The 26,316-nt window shown below is 42.4% G+C and overlaps 1 protein-coding gene across 2 annotated transcripts in view; it reads left to right on the top strand.

Moving 5' to 3' along the window:
• The window catches only part of SPTBN5 (spectrin beta, non-erythrocytic 5), a 150,404-nt gene that overhangs the window by 75,585 nt on the left and 48,503 nt on the right, over positions 1-26,316 (top strand). For both annotated transcript variants that reach the window (XM_045012303.1, XM_045012304.1), the window contains 5 exons: positions 7,309-7,413; positions 8,379-8,564; positions 21,967-22,122; positions 22,772-22,963; positions 24,643-24,738. In XM_045012303.1, the coding sequence (XP_044868238.1) occupies positions 7,309-7,413; positions 8,379-8,564; positions 21,967-22,122; positions 22,772-22,963; positions 24,643-24,738 (735 nt within the window). The remainder of the gene's footprint in view (positions 1-7,308; positions 7,414-8,378; positions 8,565-21,966; positions 22,123-22,771; positions 22,964-24,642; positions 24,739-26,316) is intronic.

Raw genomic sequence — 26,316 nt, 5'->3', positions numbered from 1 at the left:
ACCATTTCAAGGCAACAGATGCATTGCTTAGGTTAGCTGCTTTGGGTTTTTTCACAGAAGACATAACGGCAAATTCACGGTCTGTCTCTGGTGAGCATTCTTGGCTCATTCCTCCTCTGTCTGCAGTCTGACTGTCAGAGAGCAGAGACTCATGCTTGATAATTTATCTTTCAGATCATCACATGCTCATATCGTTTTGCAGACGGGATAGGTGGTGATGGTGGTAGCATTGGAGGAATAGAGCTTTTTATTTTGAATGTGGATACTTTAGTTTATCTTTTTTTTTCACGAGGAATGTTTATTAACCTCTCACTCCTTCACAGCAGAGGAAGAATGGAAATTTCCAGTGCCAAAGGAACAAGGATTAGGAGTTTATTGTAAAAATAGGGGAAAAGGCAAGTTTCTATTGCTTTGGTTTTGCACAGTTTAGGACTGAGCTGCAGGATGTCATGCAGAGACCATCACTGCAAGACCTCATCTGCACCAATCTATGTTTCCACTGTGGAAGTGATGTTGTCTTCCAGTAGAGTGACCCCACCACCAACCTTTGAATCAGCTGTGCAGGGGCGGCCTTTCCAGAAGATGCCATCTTCAGCGTGGTATCTTCCAGCTGGACAATCAGCAACAGAGAGTACTCCAAGAAATGTCACCTTACCACCAAGCAACGTATCTTCTGGGGTTTACTGTTCAAGGTTAGATGTCATCCTGGCTCAAACAAATAGGAGGAAAGTTTTCAGGAAAGATAACCCATGCATGAATCCTTCTGACATGGCATCTACATGTTCCAATCTTCGCAGAGACTCTCGGGGCAGCGGATGTGGGAGTTTGGGCATTTGGTCCACGCCCACATCTTGTAAGCAATGCTCAGTAGGAGATCAAAGTGCCTGTCATTCTTCCACTGATAAAAATGGTCCCATGAAGCTTTCAGAGTCTTTGCCTTCTGCTGCTTCTTCCTCAAAAGCCCCACCAAGCTGGACGTCACGTCTAGATGTTGCTCTGTCTGCCATTCCAGCTGTTTCACCACTCCATAGCAAAAGGATGCATGCAACGCTGGCATCTCGTAGCTCAGCCCCACCCCAACGTGGCTACAGTCAATGCAGTGTTCCAATTCCAGACCTCCATGCTTCAGTGAAGCTCTACATTTCAACCTGCAGCTTGGCAATAAAGCCTTTTAGAACTGATACTCAAGTGAGCAACCATGCTCATTCCAGTCTTCTAGTGCCACAACTAGAGAAGATGTCTGGTACATCTGCTGGTCTCCCAACAGGATCCCAGGTGTCTAAACAAGATTTCTCCTCACCTGGGTCTCCTGCTCTTCAGATTACAAGATTTCATGTGACTTCCTCTGCCGAGTGCCCTGGCCTTCCCCAGCAAACAGTCTCCAGAGAAGTATGGCTGACACCAGCTGTGCTGACTAGAAGAGAAAGTTCTGTTGGTGGAAGTGAGGTCCCCAACACTGATTTAGATCCTGATCTGATTATCTTTCAAAACAACCCTTCATCTGAGACAGCATTTGGGAATACTCCATGTGAAAGGCTAACGCCAGCTCACCACAAGATTTCCAAAATAACCCTGATACTTGCCACCCCTTGGACTACTGTGCCTATCCACGTGGTAAGAGAATTCAGAAAAAGTCCAGCACCCACCATCTTTATCAAATCACGTGATCTGGATGCACCTGGCCCACCCCTTCACCCCATTGGGATTGGGGCTGGCCTCTCCCTATCAGTGAATCCAGTTTGCTGTCCAGAATTGCTCTCTTCACAACAACGTTGGGCAACATCTGGTTCAAGGCCTTCCCAGGATGCATGCACTGTAGGAACCGTAGCTCCTGACAACCTCTTAACAAACATACCAGCCTGCACTGCAAATGTGCCACACAGAGCCGGCAGGGGTGCATGGTGTCCATCTATCGCTGTGAACGTTGCCTCCTTTGGAGCTGGGAGGAGAGTGGTAAAGATATCCATTCCATTCTAGGAACATTTGCGAACAGACCTTGGTTAGCCAAGCCATGTGGATTCCTCCTTGTTTTCCTCCTGATATGCTCCTATTACCTAGAGATGACTTATCTAGTGGAGTAGACTTGTCTGTGCCATTTTTGTTTTGTTGTCTTTATGGCCACAATTGAGCTTGATCCTGCAAGATGCTGAGCATTGTAATCTGATCCAGCAAAGCACATGCTTAACTTTAAATGTGTGAATAGTCCCACCAGTGTCAATGGAGTTGCTTGTGTGCTTAAATGTATGCATGTATTTAAATGCTCAGCCCCTTTCAGGATCAAACCTTTTGAGACAAGAATTGGTTTTTCTCTTTGCCAGTCACTGTGGGAACCTGTAGATACCATCAGTTTATTCTCTTAGATTTTCCTGTATCACAATTTTTATTTGCTAATTTGTCAAGTTGTGTTTATTTCTAAATGGATAATTCCTTTCGCTTTAACTTTTAATAAGTACCCCTTGGTTTGCAAAATTAATATGTTTAAGTGCATAGAAAGAAACTACTTTTTTGACCTAGAGAGAGAGAAGGGAATTTTGTCTCTCTAAAATCTGGACATCTTCACAGTGTCTCTACTAATGAAGGCCTGGAGGAGTTGAAGGGGAATTTAGTATAAGTTTTCAAGCAGAAGGTATCATACGTGAACATTTTAATGTTGATATTGTAAAAGTGTTAGGATTCTGTTTTTAAACCTATCACTTATGGGATAGGTTTTTTGCATTATAGCAATACTAGAAACTGAATATTGACTGAGTTCTGTGTGCTTCCCATGTGTATTTCAGTCAAGGGCCATGTCATGTATTTATATTCATATATGTAAGAAATAACATACAAACGGAAGGATGGGGAAGAGCATCCATAAATGTATGTAATATAAATGCACCTCAAATGCATTGTGAGGCATGAGGCCAAAAGCAGAGTGACTTTAGTATGTGAGACATATGTATATATTTTTACAAACATGGTGTGTCTTATTCAACTTAAAATAAAAGGTACCATACTGTAATTGTACCTTCTACTCAACACAGCATAGTAAACAAATAATTGTGAAATATTAAGTGTATTAAGTGCTTTATTTTCTTCTGCTAAAAAAATGTAATCTTGTTTTTCCTCCTTTAAATTTTTGCTTTTAGTGTACTTTCATCAGACTATAGACCAAGTTGATCCCTGCAGTTGCTCCCCACACTAGCAGAGAACTTCTCTATCAGCTTTAAGGCTTTTCAGGAGCCTAAAACTGTTAGCGATTGGCCTATTCCTGCCATTGGCCACACTTAGAACTCCCAGAGCCTTCAACTGGAGTTCCATGTGTGGAACAATTGCATTGGTTCCAAGATTTGTGGTGTGATGGGTAGAATACTTGGAGCTGGTCAGAGAGAAGCAGCTCAGGAAGTGAGTGGTTGAAGGATTCAGTCAAGTGCTGAGTTACAATAGTTCTTGTTCTGGGAAAAAATAATATTTCTTGAAAGACAAACTTCGCTCTGAGCTGCAACATCCACTGACAGGTCTCTGTGATGAGCTGGTGAACTTAAGGTTGTAGTGTCCAGACAGCATACTAATAACCAGAATGTTTCCTTTGGGTTTTCCCAAATATCTGGTCTGGTCGGCCAGGTTAGTGCAAATGTTGTGCCTTTTTAGTTTAAAATAGGAATTTATTTTGACATGATGGACCTACATAACTCTGTGCTTAGCACTGTACTGACCTGTGGTGTCACAATGACAATATAGTTACATTCATTTACAATGAACTCAGGGAGAGTGAAACTCCATTTGAAACAGAATGAAAATCTCAGTTCGTTTCAGCACTTTCCATTTTTAACAACTTGGCTGTTTGTTAAATGTTCCATTTTAAATCTCAGAAGGGCTAGGTCCACTCAGTGGCTTTTTAGGAGTCTTTGCAAATTTTCATTTGAAAAGGGAGGCTGTTTTATAGTGAATGTTCTAATCTGTGGCTTTTTGTTTTGTTTTGTTTTTTTGTTCTCTAAGAATTTGGCAGCGGTGATTCAGAACAAAAACACTTAAACAAACCTGAAAGAAAGCTTATACCCCTTGTATGCAATGTGGGGCCCTGGCTAGTTATCTGGAGAAAACAATACAGTTCATTTTATTTGAAATTAACATTTCTCATTAAAAGTAGGAGTTTGGGGACCTCTGACAGGCAGTTCTCTATTGCCAAGGAAAAAAAAAAGAAAAAGAAAAAAGAAAGACTTAACTGGCAAAGGGCCTGTGTCAGAGTCTGAGAGCCAGTTTCCATTCTGCTTTCAGACTGTTACAGCAAATGCTTTAATGGCAAAGTGCTGCAGTTCACCTCATTCTTAAAATCTCATCTAGTTTTCAGTTTAAATGAGGAAAGGAAAGTTTCTCACCACACACAAACTCCTTCAGCAGGGTGCTTCGCACTGTTGGTGTTGCTTTCTTCCAACCATATCAGCACTAATGGAACCACTCCTACAATACCGGAGGCTTGTGTGCTGATTCTCTTTTGTTTCAATACAGTTAGATGCACTGCTCTGTGGTAGCTTCGTTCAAGGCCCAGCGAAGTCACTGGGACTTCTTCCATTGTGTTCAATGGGGCTTGCCTCAGGCTTTCCGTGCTCTATATTCTGCATCCATAGAAACCACCGTGGAAGTAGGAGCAAGTTACAAAACTGTCCAATAGCAACAGCTCACTGTCCCCACTCATTCTGTCAAATGTCACCAGTGGCTTTAGTAGGGAGAAGTTGATGATGAACCAACTCTCCCTTTTCCACCCTCTCCTTTGCCCACCACAGATTCGGTAGTGGGGAGGTGGATGGCTGCCCACTCCTCCCTCCATGTGCCCCAGAATCTGAAACAGATACCACTGGAAAATAGTCATATAAACAGGCCTGGAGGTGCACCTGTGAAAAGCTGTACAGACTCTGATGACTGTGTCTAATGTGACATGTTTCCATTTCTCAGGTGGATTTTTCCTTTCTGAAATTGTAGCTAAGCCATAAAACAGGGGTCGGCAACCTTTCAGAAGTAGTGTGCCGAGTCTTCATTTATTCATTCTAATTTAAGGTTTCACATACCAATAATACATGTAAACGTTTTCAGAAGGTCTCTTTCTATAAGTCTATAATATATAACTAAACTATTGTTGTATGTAAAGTAAATAAGGTTTTTTAAATGTTTAAGAAGCTTCATTTAAAATTAAATTAAAATGCAGAGCCCCCCGGACCAGTGGCCAGGACCCGGGCGATGTGAGTGCCACTGAAAATCAGCTCACATGCCGCAGGTTGCCTACCCCTTCCATAAAACATGGCAAAGGAAGTGATATGCCTTTAAAGCAGCTTCTGCAGTGGAGACACAGTATGCAAGCAATGCAGTTTCAGATGGAAGAAAAGGGTGACTGTAGTGGGATGCAGAATTGCTCAGAGTCCAGGACTAATAGATTTCCAAGGTGACTAACTCTGGTGGTAACTATGGGATGTCAGTTGTACAAGGCATAGGGTAGCTATTAGACTGTACAGGAGACAGATCAAAAGTGCAATGGATGAAGTTTTTCTCTGCAAGGCTCAACCAAAGAAGAACATTAAAACAAACAAAAGTCTTAGCATCTTTATTCCACACCCCTGAACTGTAGGTTAGGTAGGAGGAGCCAGAGTATGAGGGACAACAATGTTTGCTTTAAAGTGTGATTAGTTTTAATATGAAACAGGCTTTGATGATCATCCACCCCTTTATCCAACCCAACACTTTTTGAGACAGACTTATTAAGAGCCTGGACATGGTCTATGGAGGTCCCCCTCCACTAAAATTTAGTTATGAGGGTATTTTTAACCTGTCTTCTCATACTCACAAGTGGATTAATGCAGCCCAGCTAATAAATCTAGATTGGGCTAAATACTTCCCTGTACACTTGTCTGTGTATACAAAATATTTATCTCAAGTTCACTTCCAAAAAATGAATAGGAAGGTGAGTCCAGGACTTGATTTCAGTCAGTTGATCCAACTGTATCCAGAGCTTCCAGCCTCAGCAGGAGGTCTGGCTGACACTGTATGAAAAGTATGTAAGGTAAGCCTCTCCTCTAGAAGCTACTGGGTGGGACCGGAAGATTGTTTGATATTTCTGGCCAGACAAATGGTTTCACCATTGGTTTTCCAGTGTAGCTGTGTAAGAATATCTTTGTCCTGGTATATATTATACACTGAGATGAGACTGGATTGGAATCTTTTGCAAATTGTGAGAACTCTTTCTGGACAATATCATTTTTCCCATGCACATATATATTGTGCAATACCAATTTGCCTATATTCCCAGTGGGGCTTCTTCCAGGAGTGTTGATCTTCCTGTTGTTTCTCTGATTCTGTTCTATTTTTTCCCTTCTCTTCATTTCTTTAAATTATACCTTGGTCTCAGACTTCTCTTCCCTCTCTGCAAAACTAGAAACTGTCTGTGCAGCCATATGTTTGTCCAGTGACTACCCCACTGAGCACCAAGCCTGCCACTAATCCCTGGCCAAGCCTTGCTATAACCATCTAATCCATTAAAGTTTTTGTCCTGCCTTTTGCATTCAGTAAAAAGGAGACTGAACTAAAGAGCAATTCATTCCAAGGAAATGCAGCAAGTTACACGCTTCCTGCAGAAGAGTTTTGTTTTTTCCCCCCTCAAGGGGAATTGATTGTGTGTTTATTTTGCATTTGGGGAAAAATGCATTAGTTATAGAAGGTATGGGAAACACCTATTCATGCAATTGATTTCTCTAAAACCAGGCTAAGATGTGAAATACAGCTCAGTGCTCTGGAGATCCATGTGGCATATTCAGCAAACATACAAACAATTTCTGAAGTCACTAGTGCAGAGCTCGGTTCTCCAAAAGCTGTCCCTGCTATTCCAGTCTAGGGTCTCTCTGAAGCACACAACATTGGCTGGAGCCAAACACATTGCAGGCAGGTGCTGTGCAACCATCCTCCACACTCACACTTCCCTATTCTTCATTTAGTTCTACTAATGTATCAGCCGCATCCTCAGCTCTTCCAACACTCTCTCAAACAGTGAGTGATAGTACTAGCTTGAACTATCCAAGTGATATACAAGCATCCTCAAACCTTTCTCTCAACACACCTCCACTTTGCCCAGAAATGTGCAGCTCTACCATTTTATACTGGTAAGTTTTTTTTTCTGCAATGTCTCCCCTTCTTCCATTAGTTGTTTAATGTCTGCTCCTTTCTGGAGCACATTGTCAGTGTTGGTGTTAATGTCTCATTCCCAAGGTGCTAGAATGCGTCAGATTCACCCAATTTTCACTTACAGCAAAGTTGGCTAGAAACTAATTCAACTTTTGTTTGTAGATTTATTTGAAAACCAGTGACCTGGGAAACTCGGTAGATGAGGTGGAGCGGCTGATCAGGAAACACGAGGCTTTTGAGAAGATTCTGACCTCTCAGGATGAAAAGGTAAAATGAAGAATCATGTATCAAGTACAGCGGAAGAGTCTTGTCTTGTGGGTAAAGCACAGACTTGTTGGTTGGGCTGATATGCTTAAGCCAGCTAGAGAATGCTGGGCAGGCAGGAAAGTCTTAATGAAGTCTAGTGAAATAAGAAGGCTGAGAAGTGGAAGGAAAGCAATAAACAGTCCATGGTTTTATCCTGGCTGTAGTGTCTTATACCTGTAAGAAAACTGCCCAATGATTGGAATGCTGAGACTAACCAGAGGAAATCTAGAATGAGTTCTGGACTATGGGGGGAGGGATAGCTCAGTGCTTTGAGCATTGGCCTGCTAAACCCAGGGTTGTGAGCTCAATCCTTGAGGGGGTCATTTAGGGAACTGGGGTAAAAATCTGTCTGGGGATTAGTCCTTGCTTTGAGCAGGGGGTTGGACTAGATGACCTCCTGAGGTCCCTTCCAACCCTAATATTTTATGATTTATGCTGCTAATAGCATATGTTCCTATTCCTTCCTCAAAAACAAAATTTTAGAGCAAGAATATATATTAGTTAGCACAGAACACCATGGGGCAAGGATTATGTAAATATATACAGTGTGTGTGTCTGCAAAACTAGCAATGAAATGGGGGGGGGGTGTTTTCCCCTGTCCTCTTTGGGATATCAGCAGAACTGCGCAGCTGTGTGTAATAGTTCCAAAGCTGCTGTCAACTAGTGGAGATCCTCCTTTAACCCATGTAGCTGCCGTGTAGGTCAAAGTGGCCATGATATGCAGCATAGTGGCAAATGGGAAATCCAAGGAGGCCACAGATGTGTTACAATGTTATTTTAGCTTGTTCCTGCCTTTCTCGGTTCTTCCAGAAGGGACCATCTTTTTAGTATGGTAAGAATGGGGACAGAGAAAGGAAACTGTTCTGTGGTATCCTTCCACGTGTTAAGGGACACAGCTGGTGATTTCAGTTTTGTTCCCTTACCAGGTGACATCTCTTCAGGATCAGGCAAAGAGGCTGCAGAAGGATGGTGGGCTGGAGGGGATAAGGATCCAGCACAAACTGAACTCTGTACTTGAGAGGAGGAATCGGATCAAAGATCTGTCTCAGAGTAGATGGGAGAAACTGCAGACCACACTCCTCCTCATGCTCTTCTACCAGAACCTTGCAGAGGTAAGTGTAATAGCCATTGCCAACTTGCCATTATAACATAAGGAAAGATACTCAAGACTTTTTATGTAACTGTAAACACTTAACTCATTGCTGAGAACTGTCCAGATAGGTTGCTGGGTTGTGGGCAGGACTCCAAGTGCAAGCAAAGTGCATCTGCCGATAAGGCTCACTGCATAATGATTCCCTCCATACAATACTAGAGTAGGAACCAAAATTACCCATAAAATTCCTACTATCATTAAATTTCCACCCTTTGTAAAAATGCATACAATTTAACTACATTTCAACATTTTTACTTAACGTGTCTACTTAATTTAGCATCCATAACGCTAATCTGAATCCTTAAGAGTCTAGAACAATTAGTCTATGTATCCAATGTATCTAATAGATTTTCTTATAATTCTGCCTTGAGGTAGTATCAGGATTATCAGTGTCCCACTTCTTTTCTGTATTCGAACTGACCACTTGAGTCTCAGTAGATTCAGTAGACTGAGCTTGTGTTGCTTGTATTTGAGTTGAATGTTGATACAGTTTCTGTTTGTCCCCTATATTCATTCCCCTCCTGCACAGTTCTTTTAGGGTTCATCAAATTCTTTCTGTATCTTCTATAGACATCCCTTTCTTCTGTCTCAATAAGACAAGATCTGGGAGCAGCGTGTTGGTCAACCGCCTTTGCATGTTTCCATGCTTCTTTTTGACGAATACAAACAGTGTCTCCATTTTCTTGTGATAACAGCTTTGCACATTTGTCAAAGAAATATTTCTGCTTTGCTTGTCTCAATTTTAGGCTAGTTTGTATATCTCCTTGCATCAGGTTGGGTTGCAACAACTTTGATGAAGTTGGCAATCTGGTCTTTAAACATCTTCTCATACGGAGTCAAGCAGGTGATCTTCAATCTCCTATAGGAGTATTCCAATAACACCTATCCAATAAGATAGGGATGTGTGTTACCCAGACTAGATTTTTTTAAGAATCTGATTCACAGTTTGAACTGCTCTCTCAGCCATTCCATTCAATTGTAGGAATAACAGACGTGATGTTTTGTGAATAAAGTCCCATTGCTTTGTAAAAGTTTTAAAGTTTCTAGAGCCAAATTGTGGTCCATTGTCACTAGTGAGCTCACCAAGGTATGTCATACTTTGCAATTATAGACTTGCAGTGTCTGATGACAGACACCCTTGTGGTGTCCTGAAACAAGCAGACTTCCAAGTATTTTGAATAATAATCAACCAGAATAAGATAATCTGTACCTTGACATTTAAACAGGTTCATGCCAAGTTTCTGTCATGGTCTGTTGGGACCTCATGTGGTAACACTAGCTCCTTTTGATCTTTGTTTCTGAAGGTTTAACGTGTTTCAAGACTATACCGTGTCCTCAATTTGACTACATGTGTCTGGCCAATAGACAGCATCAAAAGCTCTCTTTTTACATAGCTCTGCTCCTATATGACTCTTATGAATACAAGATGAGATCTCCTTTCTGAGATATTCTAGTACTATGATTCTATCTCTTCTAAAGACAAGTCCATCTTGCATACTTAGTTCCTCTCTCTATGACCAATAAGCACAATTGTCCTCTGGTACTTCCATTCTCTGGTCTGTCCATCCTTGGGAAATTGTTTGTTTTAAGGTTTGCAGGACATCATTTGCAGTAGCTGTCTGAAATTCCTTCAATTTCTGTTCTGAAATGTGCAAGTAAGACAACATGAGATGTATTGCAATATCAGCTTCCTCTGAACTTACTCCTTCACTGTGCAATCTGGACACTCTGGATAAAGCATCAGCAATTGCTAACACTTTCCCTGGTCTGTATCCAAATTTCAGTTGATATTTCTGGAGTGTTAGCAACCGTCTTTGAATCTTTGGTGGAGTACTGCGCAAAGGTTCTCTGAAAATGGCCATAGGAGCTGGGTGGTCTCTTTCCATGGCTACTTTTTTCCCATAGATGAGCTGACGAAATCAAGTGCAGCCAGATACTACTGCCAACATTTCCTTTTCTATTTGGGCATAATTCTGTTGGGTAGTTGTCAGAGCTTTAGAAGCAATAAACAACAGGAGCCACCTTTTGCAGCAATAGCCCTTAATCCAGTAGAACTCGCATCCTCTGGCACAGCAACTGCTCTTTGACATGAAAGTACTTCAGTACGGGTGCCCTTGTAAACAATTCTTTCAAATGCTCCTATGCCACCTCATGTATTGGCATATGGGTGAACTTGACATCTTTTCCCAACAGTTGTCTTAAAGGAATTGCTACTGTTGACAGATGCAGGATAAATTTCCCAAGATAAATAACCTTCTGTGGTCAAGGAATGCTCCCAAATATTTTATCTCTGTCAGAGCCCATTTGTGTTTGCTCTTGTTCAGTCAGTCATAGGTGCCTTTCATGATACCTGTCTAGAACTCTCTTGAGCCTTTCATCATGTTCTTGTCTGGTATTTCCCCAGACCAGTTTGTCATCTATATAAAAGTCAACACCTTCCAGACCTTCAAATGTCTGTTGGAGCATTCTTTGGAATACTTCAGGAGTTGAACAGATGCTAAAAGGAATTCTGGTGAACATGTACCTGCCAAATGGTGTGTTGAGTGAACAGTCTAGAATTTTGTCAACCAGCTGTATTTGCCAAAATCCACTACTGGCATCTAAGACAGGGAAAACTGTAGCTTTTGCTAACTTGCTAGTGAGTTCTCCTTTAAGTAATTGAAAATGTTCCCTTTGTATCGCTTTATTCATATCTCTTGCATCCAAGCATACTTTTATTTTATGTCAACCTGGTTTGTCTATAGTTAGTATGGAATTGACATTTTGTAGGTTCTTGCACTTTTCTTATTACTTGCAACTGTTCCATGCAGAGCAATTCTTTTTCTATTTTGTCCCTTAATGCCACTGCAAGTTTGCAAAGTGCATGAACTGCAGGTGGTATTTGCGAGTTCATCTTTATGGTGTGCTTACCTGGAAAGCACCCTTCACCTTCAAATAAATCCTTGTATTCTTTAAATGTATTCCATTCACCTTCTGGTTCTTCTTTATCATATTGACTCTCTGCCCTAAGTTTAAATTTGTCACTGCCTGTAAGCCCAATATAGCTTTGGAGTCAAATTCTACCAATTGAAATTCCATCAATGTTTTCTCATGCCAATACTCACAGTCCAAGTTGCATTCACCACATACTTGCAGTTTTCCCCCTGAGTATATTATCAGCTGAATACTTGAGTTGAGAAGGAGTTCGGCCATTAAAATGTTGTATCACTTTACAGACATCACTTTGGCCTGTGCCCCAGTATTGATTTTAAAATTCATAGTTTTGTTATCAATAATAAGCAAATCCACATTCTACTTATCCTTGGGAGGCTCAGTACTTAGCATGCTGAGGAACATATCTTACAAGTGCTCACCTGCTTCTGTGAGGTTAAATATCTCTTTGCCCTGGTACTTTTGTCTTCCAGTTGCACTTTTTAGCAAAATGATTGTATTTGCCAAATCTTCAGCATTCTTGCTCGTGTGTAGGAGGCTACCTAATGGCATGACTATGGCTGCATTTAGAACAACCTTTAGTTGCCTCTCTGATTGCTCTTTTCCCTTCTCTCGATCACAGGCTTTTATTAGTTGCAGGACGCCCCTCCAGTTGATGGCTGTGTCTGGGTGCTTAGTAAAGGTGGACGTATGCTGCAATATGTGCATGTGTTTTTTCCAGTTCATCCAGGCCTTTCAGTTGTTTTGCAGTCATTTCATCTGCATGTCATATGTCCACAGCACATTCAAGGATTAAATTACTATCCCACAACAACCTAGCTTGAACTGAGTCTGATGCAACATCACATATGATGCAGTCTTTAATGAGTTACTCACACAGTTCTCCACAATTGTATTGCCAGTTTTAAATCAGTTACATATTGGTCTATACTCTCCCATCCGTCTGACTTCTGGTGAAAAATTTGTGACTCCCACACATATTTTTTTGCAGTGCACAGTATGCCTTAAACATATTCTGTATGATCTGTTTTTTGTTTCTTTATCTGCTACATCATCAAATTGAAAAGTATTAAATACTCCTCTGTTTTCTTCACCTACCAAAGAAATAAATAATGCTGTTTGCGGCCATTCATTATTTTTGTCAGTGCCACTTGCAATGTTGTCCAGCTCTAATCCTTCCTTCCACTTTCTCCATTTTCTTCAAATGCTTTCCTGGAGGCTTTAGTTGGTCCATTTCTTTTCAGTTTTCTTCTACTCTTTTCTTACTTTCAGTGTTTTCTGACACCATGTAATAGCTGCTGCCAACTTGCTATTATAACATAAGAAAAGACAGTAAACACTTTATAGGTGCTGCTGGCTTGTCTGCCTCGCTCCAAGTGCAATGTGCTCATGCTGATAAGGCTCACTACATACAATGATTCCCTGTACAACACTATGGGTAACTTTGGTTCCTACTTCAAAATTCCTACTCTCATTACAGTAAGAATGATTGATGGCAGGATGGGGAATCACCATCCCTCTGAAACATCAAGCACTGGCCACTGCAAGAGACTAGCTGGATCAAAGGTCTAGCCACGTATAGCAACACCTGTGTTTCTAAACATCTGAAGAGGAAATTATTTTAATAAAGGTGGTTGTTATTGCACCACGATTATGACATGGTTTCTAGGGTTGGATTCTCTTGTCCGTTTACAGCCATTTTGCACATAGGGGAACTCTTCACTAGGGTAAAAATGGCAAAGGTGAAATCATTGCCTTCTATGCCCCTTGCTCCCTTCTCTCTGGCATAGAGGGAGGGAACAGGCATTCCTAGGTGGGACTGATGTGGGGAGGGAGAGAGCATGGTGAAGCCAAGCAGAGCTATGCCTGTCCTCCACTGGTGTAAGGGCACTTAGGAACTTTAAGCCAGTGTCATAAGTTAGAGCGGCTCTTCAGCTGCTTTAGGCCCATCTCTGTAAAGTGATTCTGATTCTATTTGTTTCTCCTGTTCTGGACTTAGCCTTGTAATAGAGTTGTCGTTGCTGCTGACATCACTGTTGGGAAGACATTCCAGGTCACATTTCCAAAGGGCAGCCCAATGTGCATGCCTGAAAAATGTGCCAGCATCCGTCATGCTGGCACAAACATCACACACACGGGAGCTGACGGGGGCATTTGCACACACTGGGTTTGCAGATGCACCTGTTGCGGCCTCCCTTGAAACACTCCCCCACAACGGAAAGAAAAAGCAGAGAGGTTCAGTCACCCCAAACGCTGCCCTGCGCTAAGCTGACATATTTCAAGCTCAGACTGTTACCAAAAGCAAATGCCAGCTGGATAGCTGCTGCCCACAACCTGCACTTGACTCTTTATATTACAGACAGAGGTTTTTTAAATCAGTTTTTAAGATTCCGTTTGTACAAACAGCCTGTGTGGGTGTCCCTCTCCCCTAACACTAATAGGTTAAGCAGTTCAGTATCTCAGCAGGTCCCTCTTCCTTGGCAGTGTTTGAATTCAGGGTCAGAAGACACTTTTTCAAAGCCCATCCTCTTTTTAAAATGTATTCTAGCAAGACCTATTAAATAGCCAAATGCTATCCTTCCATTTGTCAGTAAGTAACAGCCCAAATATTAACCTGGTCAGTAGTGGGTATGGTAGCTGGAATGCTGGCTTGATGCATCCTCTGACCCACAAATACTCCTGGCAGAGCAGGAGTCCCTAGGTTGGGCTGAGGGAGTGAATGGCAAATTGCACACTGCTGCTATTTTCAAAAGATATAGGGTATCCCAGGTTAATGAGGCAGATGGCCTGGATGGGCAACTGGCAATGCTAGTTGTGGATGCAGTTCACCAGCTGGTTTAGGAATATGTCTGCCCCTTAGTACCCCCTGAGTATTAAATTATAATCCTTCTCCTCTCTTGTGCTGGGGAAAGAAGCTCTCCCTCCTTCCCTGACTGACACGCTTGTATACCTTAGAGCAGATCTGGCCCTGTGTGCCAACACAGTGGTTATTCATTGTGTGCCAACAGCAAATATTCTTATTTCTTGTGCGAGTAAATTCCATAGTCTAGGTCCAGTTCCTGTGAAAATCCTGTCTCCTGCAGTCACAACCTATCCCCACTGGTTCATTGTTCTAGTGGAAGGTAGCAGTTATAGCCAGGGGGGAGAAGCAAACTCTCAGATAACTTGGGCTAATCACATGGAGAGCTTTGAATATCAGGAGAGAGAACTGGATTCTGTATTTATTGGGAAGATGGTACAGAAGGCAGAGTATTGGAGTCATATGATCTGTTTAAGATCAACTGGTGCAAAATGCAGCAGCCTGAGCATTTTCAGGGTTCATGGCTTCATTTCTAGACAGGAATTGCAATCCGGAAGTCTGGAGAACACACACATGGATCACAGAATGGGGCACAGTCTTCTGCTGAAGTTGGAAGGGGATATTTTTATGCTACCGTAGCTATTCGAGCATCCAGTGTAGTGAGGTCTCCAGTATGCTTCCGTACTGTCACAAACTGTGCATCATGTCCTTAATGATCTGGGAAAAAAGAGAAGCTGCTGATTAGGAATTTATTTACTTTAGTCTGAGGGAATGATCACAAGGTTGAAAGTCAGGAGGTCCTGAGTTCTGATCCTGGCCCTGCCAATTCATTCATCATGTGGTCTTGGCAAAGTCACTTCACCTGTCTCTCTGTTCGCCCATCTGTAAAGGGAATAACATACTTATCCATCTACCTCATAGAGGTGTTGGGAGGATTAATTCGTTAATGTTTATACAGTGCCTGGAACTCATGCAGCACTATATAAGTGTACTGTGCTTAAAGTATTTCAGTTTCCAAGTGTGCTCACCCTGAGTTCTGAGCACAAATGCATTAAAAAATAAATGTTTCTAAATAGAGACTGTATAGAATTAAAAAAAACAACCAGCGCCCACCAGAAATCAGGTCGTTCCCTTCTCCCTACACTGGGTGAAACCCAAGTCCCAGTGGGAGTTTTGCCACTCACCTCAGTGGAGACAGGATTTCACTCATCATCCCTATCCCAACCCACTTCCTGGACAGATCCTGGGAAAATAGATCAGCTTTGTTATTTACCCTGAATGTCCTCCTCATTATCTAGATCCTGCTGCCTACTCCTTTCTACTGAAGCCTGGGGACTGTCTAAGTCACTTGATAGAATGATAGGAGGAAAGCTACATAAATGATTGTTAAATGGGATTTAAACAAAATTGCATCTGGTCTGCCACTAGAGTGTGACAATGACCCTGTTAAAGATAGTGTCATCGTGCCCTGGGTTTAATATTAGAAAGTGTGAAAGAGACCCCATGTTGAGTTACCAGAAAAGATCTATTGGCTGCCCAGTCTCACTGTTCAGATAAGACTCTCCTTTTAAAAAGGAGAGAGACAGTTAAGTGTCCTTTGAGTGTTAATGTGTGGCTGCGTAATGGGAGAAGGCCTTAGCTTGTGAGCAGGGAGTGCATTAGTAATGAAAGTCACAGATGACAGTTTGCTGCCCTGGACAACCTTGATACAAGTTTATTTTTTGAATCCCTACATGTGCTTATGGGAGGAAAAACCCGCTTGTGGAAGGAAAAAACAGATGAGGGCTGTTTCTGTGTACAGAATTTCAATGGCTGAAAGGAGGATTCAAACTGGTAATTAACAAGGAAAAATCACCCAGCTTCTGAGTCCCATATACAGTCAGTGCAGTCCCCCAAAAGCAATTGACAATGTGTTTTGAGACGCACAAAAATTATTTCAATTTGCTTTCCTTGTGCAGCCAAAATTTCACTGTATGTCAGTGGTTTGAGGAGTACAGGATCGGTCAGGATATGTGTCAGGTTTCCAGTTCTCAAAGGCCTGATGGAAAGAAGACATTTCTTTCAGTGCTAAGAACTGAAACTTGGCATACTTTTTTTTTTTACTTTTGAAAAACTGAAGAAGATCCTATTGCCTGTTTTATTCTAACAGACTGCATTTAAATCCCTGAAGGAGACAGATGTTAAGAGAGGCATGACCATAATTAGCTCTTCAGAAAGAGCTGCTGATCTTGTTCAGAGGAGGGAACTCCAGTCATTAGGAAAAGGCAGGTGTTAGTAATGGGAGAGTCGATCATTAGAAATTTAGATAGCTGGGTATGTGATGACCAGGAGAACCGTATGGTGACTTGCCTGCCTGGTGTGAAGGTTGCGGATCTCTTGAGGCATCTAGACAGACTTATGTGTAGTGCTGGGGAGGAGCCGGTGGTCATGGTATATGTAGGTACCAATGACATAGGGAAGGGTAGGAGAGACATCCTGGAGGCCAAATTTAGGCTGCTAGGAAAGAGACCGAAATCCAGGACCTCTATGGTAGCATTCTCAGAACTGCTTCCAGTTCCACACGCAGGGCCAGGTAGGCAGGCAGAGCTTCAGAGTCTCAATGAGTGGATGAGATGATGGTGTAGAGAGGAGGGTTTTAGATTTATTAGGAACTAGGGAAACTTTTGGGATAGGGGGAGCCTATACAGGAAGGATGGGTTCCACCTAAACCAAAGTGGATCCAGACTGCTGGCACTAAACATTAAAAAGGTTGCAGAGCAGTTTTTAAACTAAGAGATGGGGGGAAAGCCGACTGCTGCAGAGGAGCACGTGGATCAGACAGAGACTTCTCTTAGAAGAGAGTCTATTGATAGAGATTCTCTAGGTTTTAGTCAGGAGGAGAGGATGGAAGAGGATAAAGTATGGGCCAGACCAGACGGGAAACATTCACATAAAAAAGAATCTGACACATCAGAAAAGGGCAGACAAATAAACAGTGAGAAGTTTTTAAAGTGTTTGTACACAAATGCTAGAAGTCTAAATAATAAGATGGGTGAACTAGAGTGCCTCATGTTAAAGGAGGATATTGATATAATAGGCATCACAGAAACCTGGTGGAGTGAGGACAATCAATGGGACACAATCATTCTGGGGTACATAATATATCGGAAGGACAGAACAGGTCATGTGGGAGAGTGGCACTATATGTAAAAGAAAATGTAGAATCAAATGAAGTAAAAATCTTAAATGAATCCACATGTTCCATAGAATCTCTATGGATAGTAATTCCATACTCTAATAAGAATACAACAGTAGGGATCTATTATCGACTACCTGACCAGGACAGTGATAGTGACGATGAAATGCTAAGGGAGATTAGAGAGGCTATCAAAATAAAGAACTCAATAATAGTGGGGAATTTCCAATTATCCCCATATTGACTGGGTACATGTCCCCTCAGGACAAAATGCAGAGACAAAATTTCTCGATACTTTAAATGACTGTTTCTTGGAGCAGCTGGTACAGGAACCCACAAGGGGAGAAGCAGTTCTCAATTTAGTCCTGAGTGGAGTGCAGGCTCTGGTCCAAGAGGTAACTACAACAGGACCGCTTGGAAAGAGTGACCATAATATAACAACATTTAACATTCCTGTGGTGGGAAGAACACCTCAACAGCCCAACACTGTGGCATTTAATTTCAGAAAGGGGAACTATGCAAAAATGAGGAGGTTAATTAAACAGAAATTAAAAGGTACAGTGACTAGAGTTTCAGAGTGGTAGCCATGTTAGTCTGTATCAGCAAAAAGAACGAGGAGTACTTGTGGCATCTTAGAGACTAAGATTTATTTGGGCATAAGCTTTCATGAGCTAAAACCCACTTCATCGGATGCATGCAGTGGAAAATACAGTAGGAAGATGCCTGGACACTTTTCAAAGACACCATAATAGAGGCCCAACTTAAATGTATACCCCAAATTAAAAAATACAGTAAAAGAACTAAAGAAGAGCCACTGTGGCTTAACAACCATCTAAAAGAAGCAGTGAGAGATAAAAAGGCATCTTTTAAAAAGTGGAAGTCAAATCCTAGTGAGGTAAATAGAAAGGAGCATAAACACTGCCAAATTAAGTGTAAAAATGTAATAAGAAAAGCCAAAAAGGAGTTTGAAGAACAGCTAGCCAAAAACCCAAAAGGTAATAACAAAATGTTTTTTAAGTACATCAGAAGCAGGAAGCCTGCTAAACAACTAGTGGGGCCCCTGGACGATCGAGATACAAAAGGAGCGCTTAAAGACAATAAAGTCATTGCAGAGAAACTAAATGAATTCTTTGCTTCAGTCTTCACAGCTGAGGATGTTAGGGAGATTCCCAAACCTCAGCCATCCTTTGTAGGTGACAAATCTGAGGAAGTGTCATTAGAGGAGGTTTTGGAATTAATTGATAAACTTAACAGTAACAAGTCACTGGGACCAGATGGCATTCACCCAAGAGTTCTGAATGAACTCAAATGTGAAATTGCATAACTATTAACTATGGTTTGTAACCTGTCCTTTAAATCAGCTTCTGTACACTATGGCTGGAAGATAGCTAATGTAACGCCAATATTTAAAAAGGGCTCTAGAGGTGATCCTGGCAATTAGACTGGTAAGTCTAATGTCCATACCGGGCAAATTAGTTGAAACAATAGTAAAGAATAAAATTGTCAGATACATAGAAGAACATAAATTGTTGGGCAAAAGTCAACATGGTTTCTGTAAAGGGAAATCATGTCTTACTAATCTATTAGAGTTCTTTGAAGGGATCAACAAACATGTGGACACTGTGGATTCAGTAGACATAGTGTACTTAGATTTCCAGAAAGCCTTTGACAAGGTCCCTCACCAAAGGCTCTTATGTAAATTAAGTTGTTATGGGATTAGAGGGAAGATCCTTTCATGGATTGAGAACTGGTTAAAAGACAGGGAACAAAGGATAGGAATCAATGGTACATTTTCAGAATGGAGAGGGGTAACTAGTGGTGTTCCCCAAGGGTCAGTCCTAGGACCAATCCTATTCAACTTATTCATAAATGATCTGGAGAAAGGGGTAAACAGTGAGGTGGCAAAGTTTGCAGATGATACTAAATTGCTCAAGCTAGTTAAGACCAAAGCAGACTGTGAAGAACTTCAAAAAGATCTCACAAAACTAAGTGATTGGGCAACAAAATGGCAAATGAAATTTAATGTGGATAAATGTAAAGTAATGCACATTGGAAAAATAACCCCAACTATACATACAATATGATGGGGGCTAATTTAGCTACAGATAGTCAGGAAAGAGATCTTTTAGTCATCATGGATAGTTCTCTGAAGACGTCCATGCAGTGTGCAGCGGCAGTCAGAAAAGCAAACAGGATGTTAGGGATCATTCAAAAAGGGATAGAGAATAAGACGGAGAATATCTTATTGCCCTTATATAAATCCATGGTACGCCCACATCTTGAATACTGCATACAGATGTGGTCTCCTCATCTCAAAAAAGATATACTGGCATTAGTAAAGGTTCAGAGAAGGGCAACTAAAATGATTAGGGGTTTGAAACAGGTCCCATACGAAGCGAGATTAAAGAGGCAAGGACTTTTCAGCTTGGAAAAGAGGAGACTAAGGGGGATATGATAGAGGTATATAAAATCATGAGTAGTGTGGAGAAAGTGAATAAGGAAAAGATATTTACTTGTTCCCATAATATAAGAACTAAGGGCCACCAAATGAAATTAATGGGCAGCAGGTTTAAAACAAATAAAAGGAAGTTCTTCACACAGCGCACAGTCAACCTGTAGAACTCCTTGCCTGAGGAGGTTGGAAAGGCTAGGACTATAACAGGGTTTAAAAGAGAACTAGATAAATGTATGGAGGTTAAGTCCATTAATGGCTATTAGCCAGGATGGGTAAGGAATGGTGTCCCTAGCCTCTGTTTGACAGAGGGTGGAGATGGATGGCAGGAGAGAGATCACTTGAACATTACCTGTTAGGTTCACTCCCTCTGGGACACCTGGCATTGGTCACTGTCGGTAGACAGGATACTGGGCTGGATGGACCTTTGGTCTGACCCAGTACGGCCGTTCTTATGTTCTTATGTTGTTTATTACTTGTTTAGTTTCTAGCAGCCACAAGTGTGCAGGCAAGCACTTCATAGAAAACAGGACCTTCCCCTTACAGTTTAGAAGACAGACTTGACCAACAGTTGAGGATGTCACACACACAAGAGGGATGAGACGTGAAGAACCCAAGTTAGAGAAATAAACTGGCACAGTTACTCATTTGGTGATGCTTACATCCAAGTGTAACAGAAAACAGTGACTGTGAAGAGATTCACAGAAACGTATCCTGATGAACAGGCTCTCAACACGTGTCCAAAACAAAGTGGGGGGGAGGCTCAGAAAATATCTAGGAGTGTGCCCCACCATGCCTCCATGTTGGAGAACGTAGGGTATCTTTCACACTTAACTAGTAGAACTGGAAAAAAATCCTCTTTTGTGTGTTTAAAACATGCTGAGTTAACACTCCTAAGTACTGTTAAAGGACTTAGTAGCACAGGTGCCATTAATATTAATAATACTTAACACTTCTATAGCTAGCTGTCATTAATGCGATGGAAGCTAGCGGAGTCCCCATCTAGCTCCAAACAAAGGATGAACCAAAATATGTGACCATCCTCCTCCTATCTGGAGTATTGACAACAAAGATTACTCCAAAATAATACTACATGAACCCCTAGCCTCAGCCTGAGCAGACGGCTTATCAGCTCCCAGGTTGCCTTCTTCCTAGAGCTATCTGCTCCTGGTTTTACTTCCTTGAGGGACTACCCATCCCACACCTAGCTCCCTTTTCCAGAGCGCTCTTCCTACCTCCCTTATATTCAGGGTGGACTCTAATTAGCCGCAAGGGCCCCCGTGAGCTAACAGTAATTATCCTGCAGGTTCCCACATGTTCCAAAACTTGCTAACAGAATGGACAAATGGAGAATCCTGCCATTGTGTTACATGAAGTAATCAAGCTAAATCTCCATTTACCATGCTGAAAATGTACCCCACCGTATACAACTAAAATGAATTAATTCAGAGGCTCATAAAGGGAAGCAAGGATTTCTAGGAGATCATCTCTTTGATGGAGGCAGAGGAGCAGATGGAAAAGAACAAGTGCACACTCCACAATACCAGGAAATAGGTTCTGTGTGGCATGCTCTCTCAATTTTGTTGAAAGATCATTGCCCAGTGATCCAGGAGAGGGAAAAAAATCCTTGGCAGTAATCTTGGGATAAAATTCCTCTCTGGCCCCAAACATGACCAAAATGTTAGGTCTGTGTGAATGAGCAAGAGTCACCATAGATTTGCATCTAATCTCACTTATAACCTGAGATACAATAACAATAGTATCCAAGCAATTGTCCATATTTTCCCCTTATCATTTGATAGAATTATTTTCACTCCCTTTCAGCTGGACAGTTCAGAAATCAGAAAGTCACTTTTGTTATTACCAGTTATTGGAAATCTGCCTCCTCGAGGCACATGCCATTTCACAGGACAACATTGTGCCTTGGGAGGAGGCTCTGAGATTGGGAGAGGAGAGACGGCTTCTGGGTGTCATGTTAATGCTGCCGGTCCCCTTGGTTGCAGGCAGAGGATTGGATCAATGAGCGCATGCAAAAGCTGGAGGACCCTTCCATCCGAGACCACAGCAACCTGCAGGACAAAATGAAGCTGCTGCAGAAACATCAGGTCTTTGAGGCTGAGATTCTGGCTAATGAGGAGATCATCACAGCTGTTAACAAGGTAACTCCCACACTCTGCTGCTATCCTAAGATTATTGCAGGTTCATTCTGCGGAAGGAGAGGGGGAAGGAGCTCAACATGAGTATTAAACATTCCCCAGCATTGTGTCAGTTTTCCATCTCCTTCCATCTGAACCAAAGACCATCCCTTTCTGTGTGACAAGAATCCTGGTGGTATTTCATAGAGGTGACTGGAATGTCATTAATTCAAGGTAGGGGAGTCCCATTAATTGTCCATGTATGGTTTCCAGGGGACTTCTCTGTTTCTGTATTCCTTATATGGGAAGGAGCCACTGACTTCCCCTGCTAGTACTGAATCTTCCTGATCTAGGAAAGAAGATGTCATACCATGTCTGAATCATCTTCCTGAGAGTGAGTGAATCATCATCTGGAAGATGTTTCTCCCTTGTGCTCCCAACCTCTGAATTTCACCTTGCCCATGGACTGTTCAAGCCTAATGTTCTTGACTGCATCAGAATAATGCAGACTTTCCTACCAGTTATTGAAAATAATGGCTGAGTATTCACAGTTTGAGGGCTCTTGTAGTGGAGTTTTGTGGTGGGTGGGGAGAAGGAGGTCCTCCTGGAAAGACCATGTAACCCTTTTGTTAGTGGTAAACTTCCTTTCTAATTCCCTCTTTCTAACATGAAGAAAGGAGAAGCCCTGGTGTCACAGAGCCACCCAAAATCAGGAGAGATCTGTCGTAAGACCCGTATGCTCCAGGAGCACTGGGAGAAGCTGAAGTGGTCTGTTGCTGCTCATGGAAAGATGCTGGAGGACATTCGGGACTTCCTGGAGTTTCTGCAGAAAGTGGACCAAGTGGAGGCCTGGATTAGGGAGAAGGTACATGGACTCTATTCTTTAACTGGGGCAAGCAAGCCCATGGTGCTATACAGGAAAGTGCTTGTTAGTAATGAATATTTGATGATATTATCACCTTTCAGGACATTTACATTGTGTCTTTTGTCATGGGGGATCTTAAAGTGCTTTACAGATTGTATATAGGGAATATTCCAGCAACTGTTAAACCATTCTGATATGTTTCTATGCCAGAGTTGGAATTTGGCTAGGACACCAGTATTAACATCCCTATTCATTCAAAACGTGCCATGGGGTCTATAGTGACCAAAAGGTTTGGGGCTCTGCTTTTACATCTCCTCTGAAATAGAGATATGAAAAAAGAATAGAGCCTACCCTAAGCACCTGAAATCCTAGATTCACTAAATTGTGTATTAAATCTGAGACATTTTTCTTATAAGAATGAAAAAACAGTCACTATGTAGGGCCTTGATTCTGAGGTCAGTAGTCATATTTCACTAATAGGGCACATGCTGTTAAGGATGGGGAGTTCGTACTAAGTGGTGCAATGGATTAACGCACAAGTATGTGATAAGTGTAAATGAGTTAGGGAGTGACCTCACCATATTCTCTAAATATCTGTCTACATCACAAAACTATACAAAATTTATAATGGTCAGTCTCTGCTCAGTAAAAGGGCCAGTAGAAAGGGGGTTTCTAGAAATGGAATGAAATGCACTTTCAGAGCTGGGGGCCAGGACTACAGGAAAGGTTCAAGGGTTTGCAGGCAGGGCCAGCTCCAGGCACCAGCATTCCAAGCTGGTGCTTGGGGCGGCATTCTGCAAGGGGCGGCAGTCCCTGTTGTTTTGCCCCCAAGTAGCGCCTCGAATTGCCGCCGTGGGCAGCAGGGCCAGTCCGTGCGCCTTTAGGGCGGCAGGCGCGTTTCCGCCACGGCGGCAATTCGGCGGCAGCTTCTATATTTAGCTGTCCTCAGCAGCTTCAGCTAAACATAGAAGCTGCCGCCAAATTGCCGCTGCTGCAAAAACGTGCCTGCCGCCCTAAGGGCACATGGACTGCCCCCCAGCCTGCCCACGGCGGCAATTCGGCACGCTGCTTGGGGCGGCAAAAACTGTAGAGCTAGCCCTGTTTGCAGGTTATGATTTAAAATGCACTTAGAGAGTGATATGAGAGAAACTTGCAAAACACCATCCCCGCTGCACCGTGCTCTAGCCCTTACTTACTTATAGAAGTACTTCGCTTTTATGAATCCTAAAATCCACTTTAGGGGGAGAAAAAATAAATAGAGAATTGTATTTGGGTTTCAAAGTGAGGGCTCCACTACTTGATCTCAGTAACAAAACACATCCTTTAAATCTGGGGAATCAATCTCTATTCCTTGTATCAGTTTCTGCAAGTAACAGCATACTGATCACTGTTCCAGGGCATTCAGTAATCAAGGCGCATGGGCGAGCAGCAAAAAGTGGGATATGATATTCAGGGACACAGAAAACTTCCACTTAAAGCATTATTGGGCCCTGATGTACAAAATCTCCATCACAAAGGATATTGTGTTCCTGGAGCATATAGTTGTGGGATGAGTGAAATCACTTTTGGCTTATCAGGAAAAGGATAACCCATAGGAAATGCTGGCTGCTTGCATTCCAGGCCTGAAGCAAGTCCCGTGGTTAGTTGAATATCCACCTAACTGATTTTCCTTTCCCCAGGAAGTGATGATTAATATTGGTGATATCGGGAATGACTACGAACACTGCCTGCAGCTCATTAAAAAGCTGAATGAGTTCCGAGGAGCAGCATCAGGGGTAAGAGAAATTTCCATGCCTAGTCCCATGCCTGGTATGACTTAAACCAAATGCCAGCTTTCCAGCACAGAAGCGCATCAGAGCCACTGAAGCTATTTCATTTTCCTTAGGGGAAGGAAGAGCAAAAAGAAGCGTAGAGGGATTTGCCAGTTCAAAAGCTGTTAAAATAGCTATTATCCTCTCTCCTTGCATCACTACATCAAATGCCTGATGACATCTTAACAGAGCTGTACAAATGATCACAGTGAAATCTAAAACTTTGGATTGCATTGCAAACCTGAAACTCTTTTGAGTGATCCTGGACTAGATTTAGAGTGAGATTCAAATGGGTTACACTTTTGGATAGAAACTATGCAAAACTCTGTGTGTTCCACCTCAGATCAGGCAAACTTGGTGGTTTAGGGTGAGGTTCAACTTGGGTTGGTTTGGAACCTGTAAGACATTCCAGACCTTCATGAACCGAACCTCCAAAGAGAGGTTCTGCTGTGGAGCAACAGTGCACTAGCTGCCTGGTTCAGCTTTCTTTGCTGAGATCTCTGAACTATCGTCCATGGTGAGAAACTGCAGCCGGCTTTCTCACACCCTAATTGGTGTGCTAATTTGGGCAAAGGCAAATAAGTCTCAGTGTACATTCAAGAAAGAATACCTGCACTGCTTTGCTGACGTGCTATCCCAGGAAACCTAATTAAGATCTGGAGGGGGAAATATTAGGTCTGTCTGTGGGAGTTTCCTTTAGCATTATCTGCCCACAGTCCCTATGTCCTTCCCCATATTGCTGCCAAGCTCTGTCAGAGCATCTCACATCTTCCCTTTCTGCCCCCCAATGGCAGAAGGAGATGCTCATACTATGCATAGAATGAGAGCCCTGAGATACCTGGGGCCTGGAGAGAAATTCTGGATATGCCTGGGGCTTGGAGAGAATATGGGCTTTCCTTTCCAGTGCCTCTCACTTCCAGAGTCACACTTCAGATATCAATGGAGTGAGGCCAGCAGAGTTCAAAAGAAACCTTCATTGGCCCTTCAGCCCTCACCTGCAGAGCTAGTGGCTAAGGGACAGTACAAAGAGGCAGATACAGGTAGAGGCAGCCAATAAGAAGAGGAGTTAGGAGTGGTGGAGGTGGGAAGGGAGGAACGATATAATCCTCAAGTCACTCTGTGAGTCCGGATAGGGAAAATCTCACCTTATCAATCAATAAATGAGATAGATCTTAAGTGGGCCATGTGCCTAGTTTCTGTGTTAGGTAGCAGAGAATTCCCATCATAGGCAGTTCTCCTGTGCTGCTCCATAGACATCTCCAAGAGGCTGGCATTGTAGATGCTGTGGTGATCACCCTCATAACCAGTGCTCAGTCATAACACTAACACAGTGGCACAAGCAGAGAGGGGCTATGCCTGGGATAACTGCTTGCACCCTTCCAGCCAGTGATTCTCCACCAGTATCACAGGGTTACCTGCCAGGCAAACCTGGGATTAGGGTGCTGAGTAACCATCCAAGGAGCAATGATCCCCAGCCTGGGCTGCCTATACACCTTCCACTCCTGCTGGTTCACAGCCCAGTGGCTGGATTGAGAACTAGCA

Source organism: Mauremys mutica, chromosome 4 (assembly GCF_020497125.1).
Source record: "Mauremys mutica isolate MM-2020 ecotype Southern chromosome 4, ASM2049712v1, whole genome shotgun sequence".
In the NCBI taxonomy this organism is placed as follows: domain Eukaryota; kingdom Metazoa; phylum Chordata; order Testudines; family Geoemydidae; genus Mauremys; species Mauremys mutica.
This window is presented reverse-complemented; position numbering and strand designations above follow the sequence as displayed.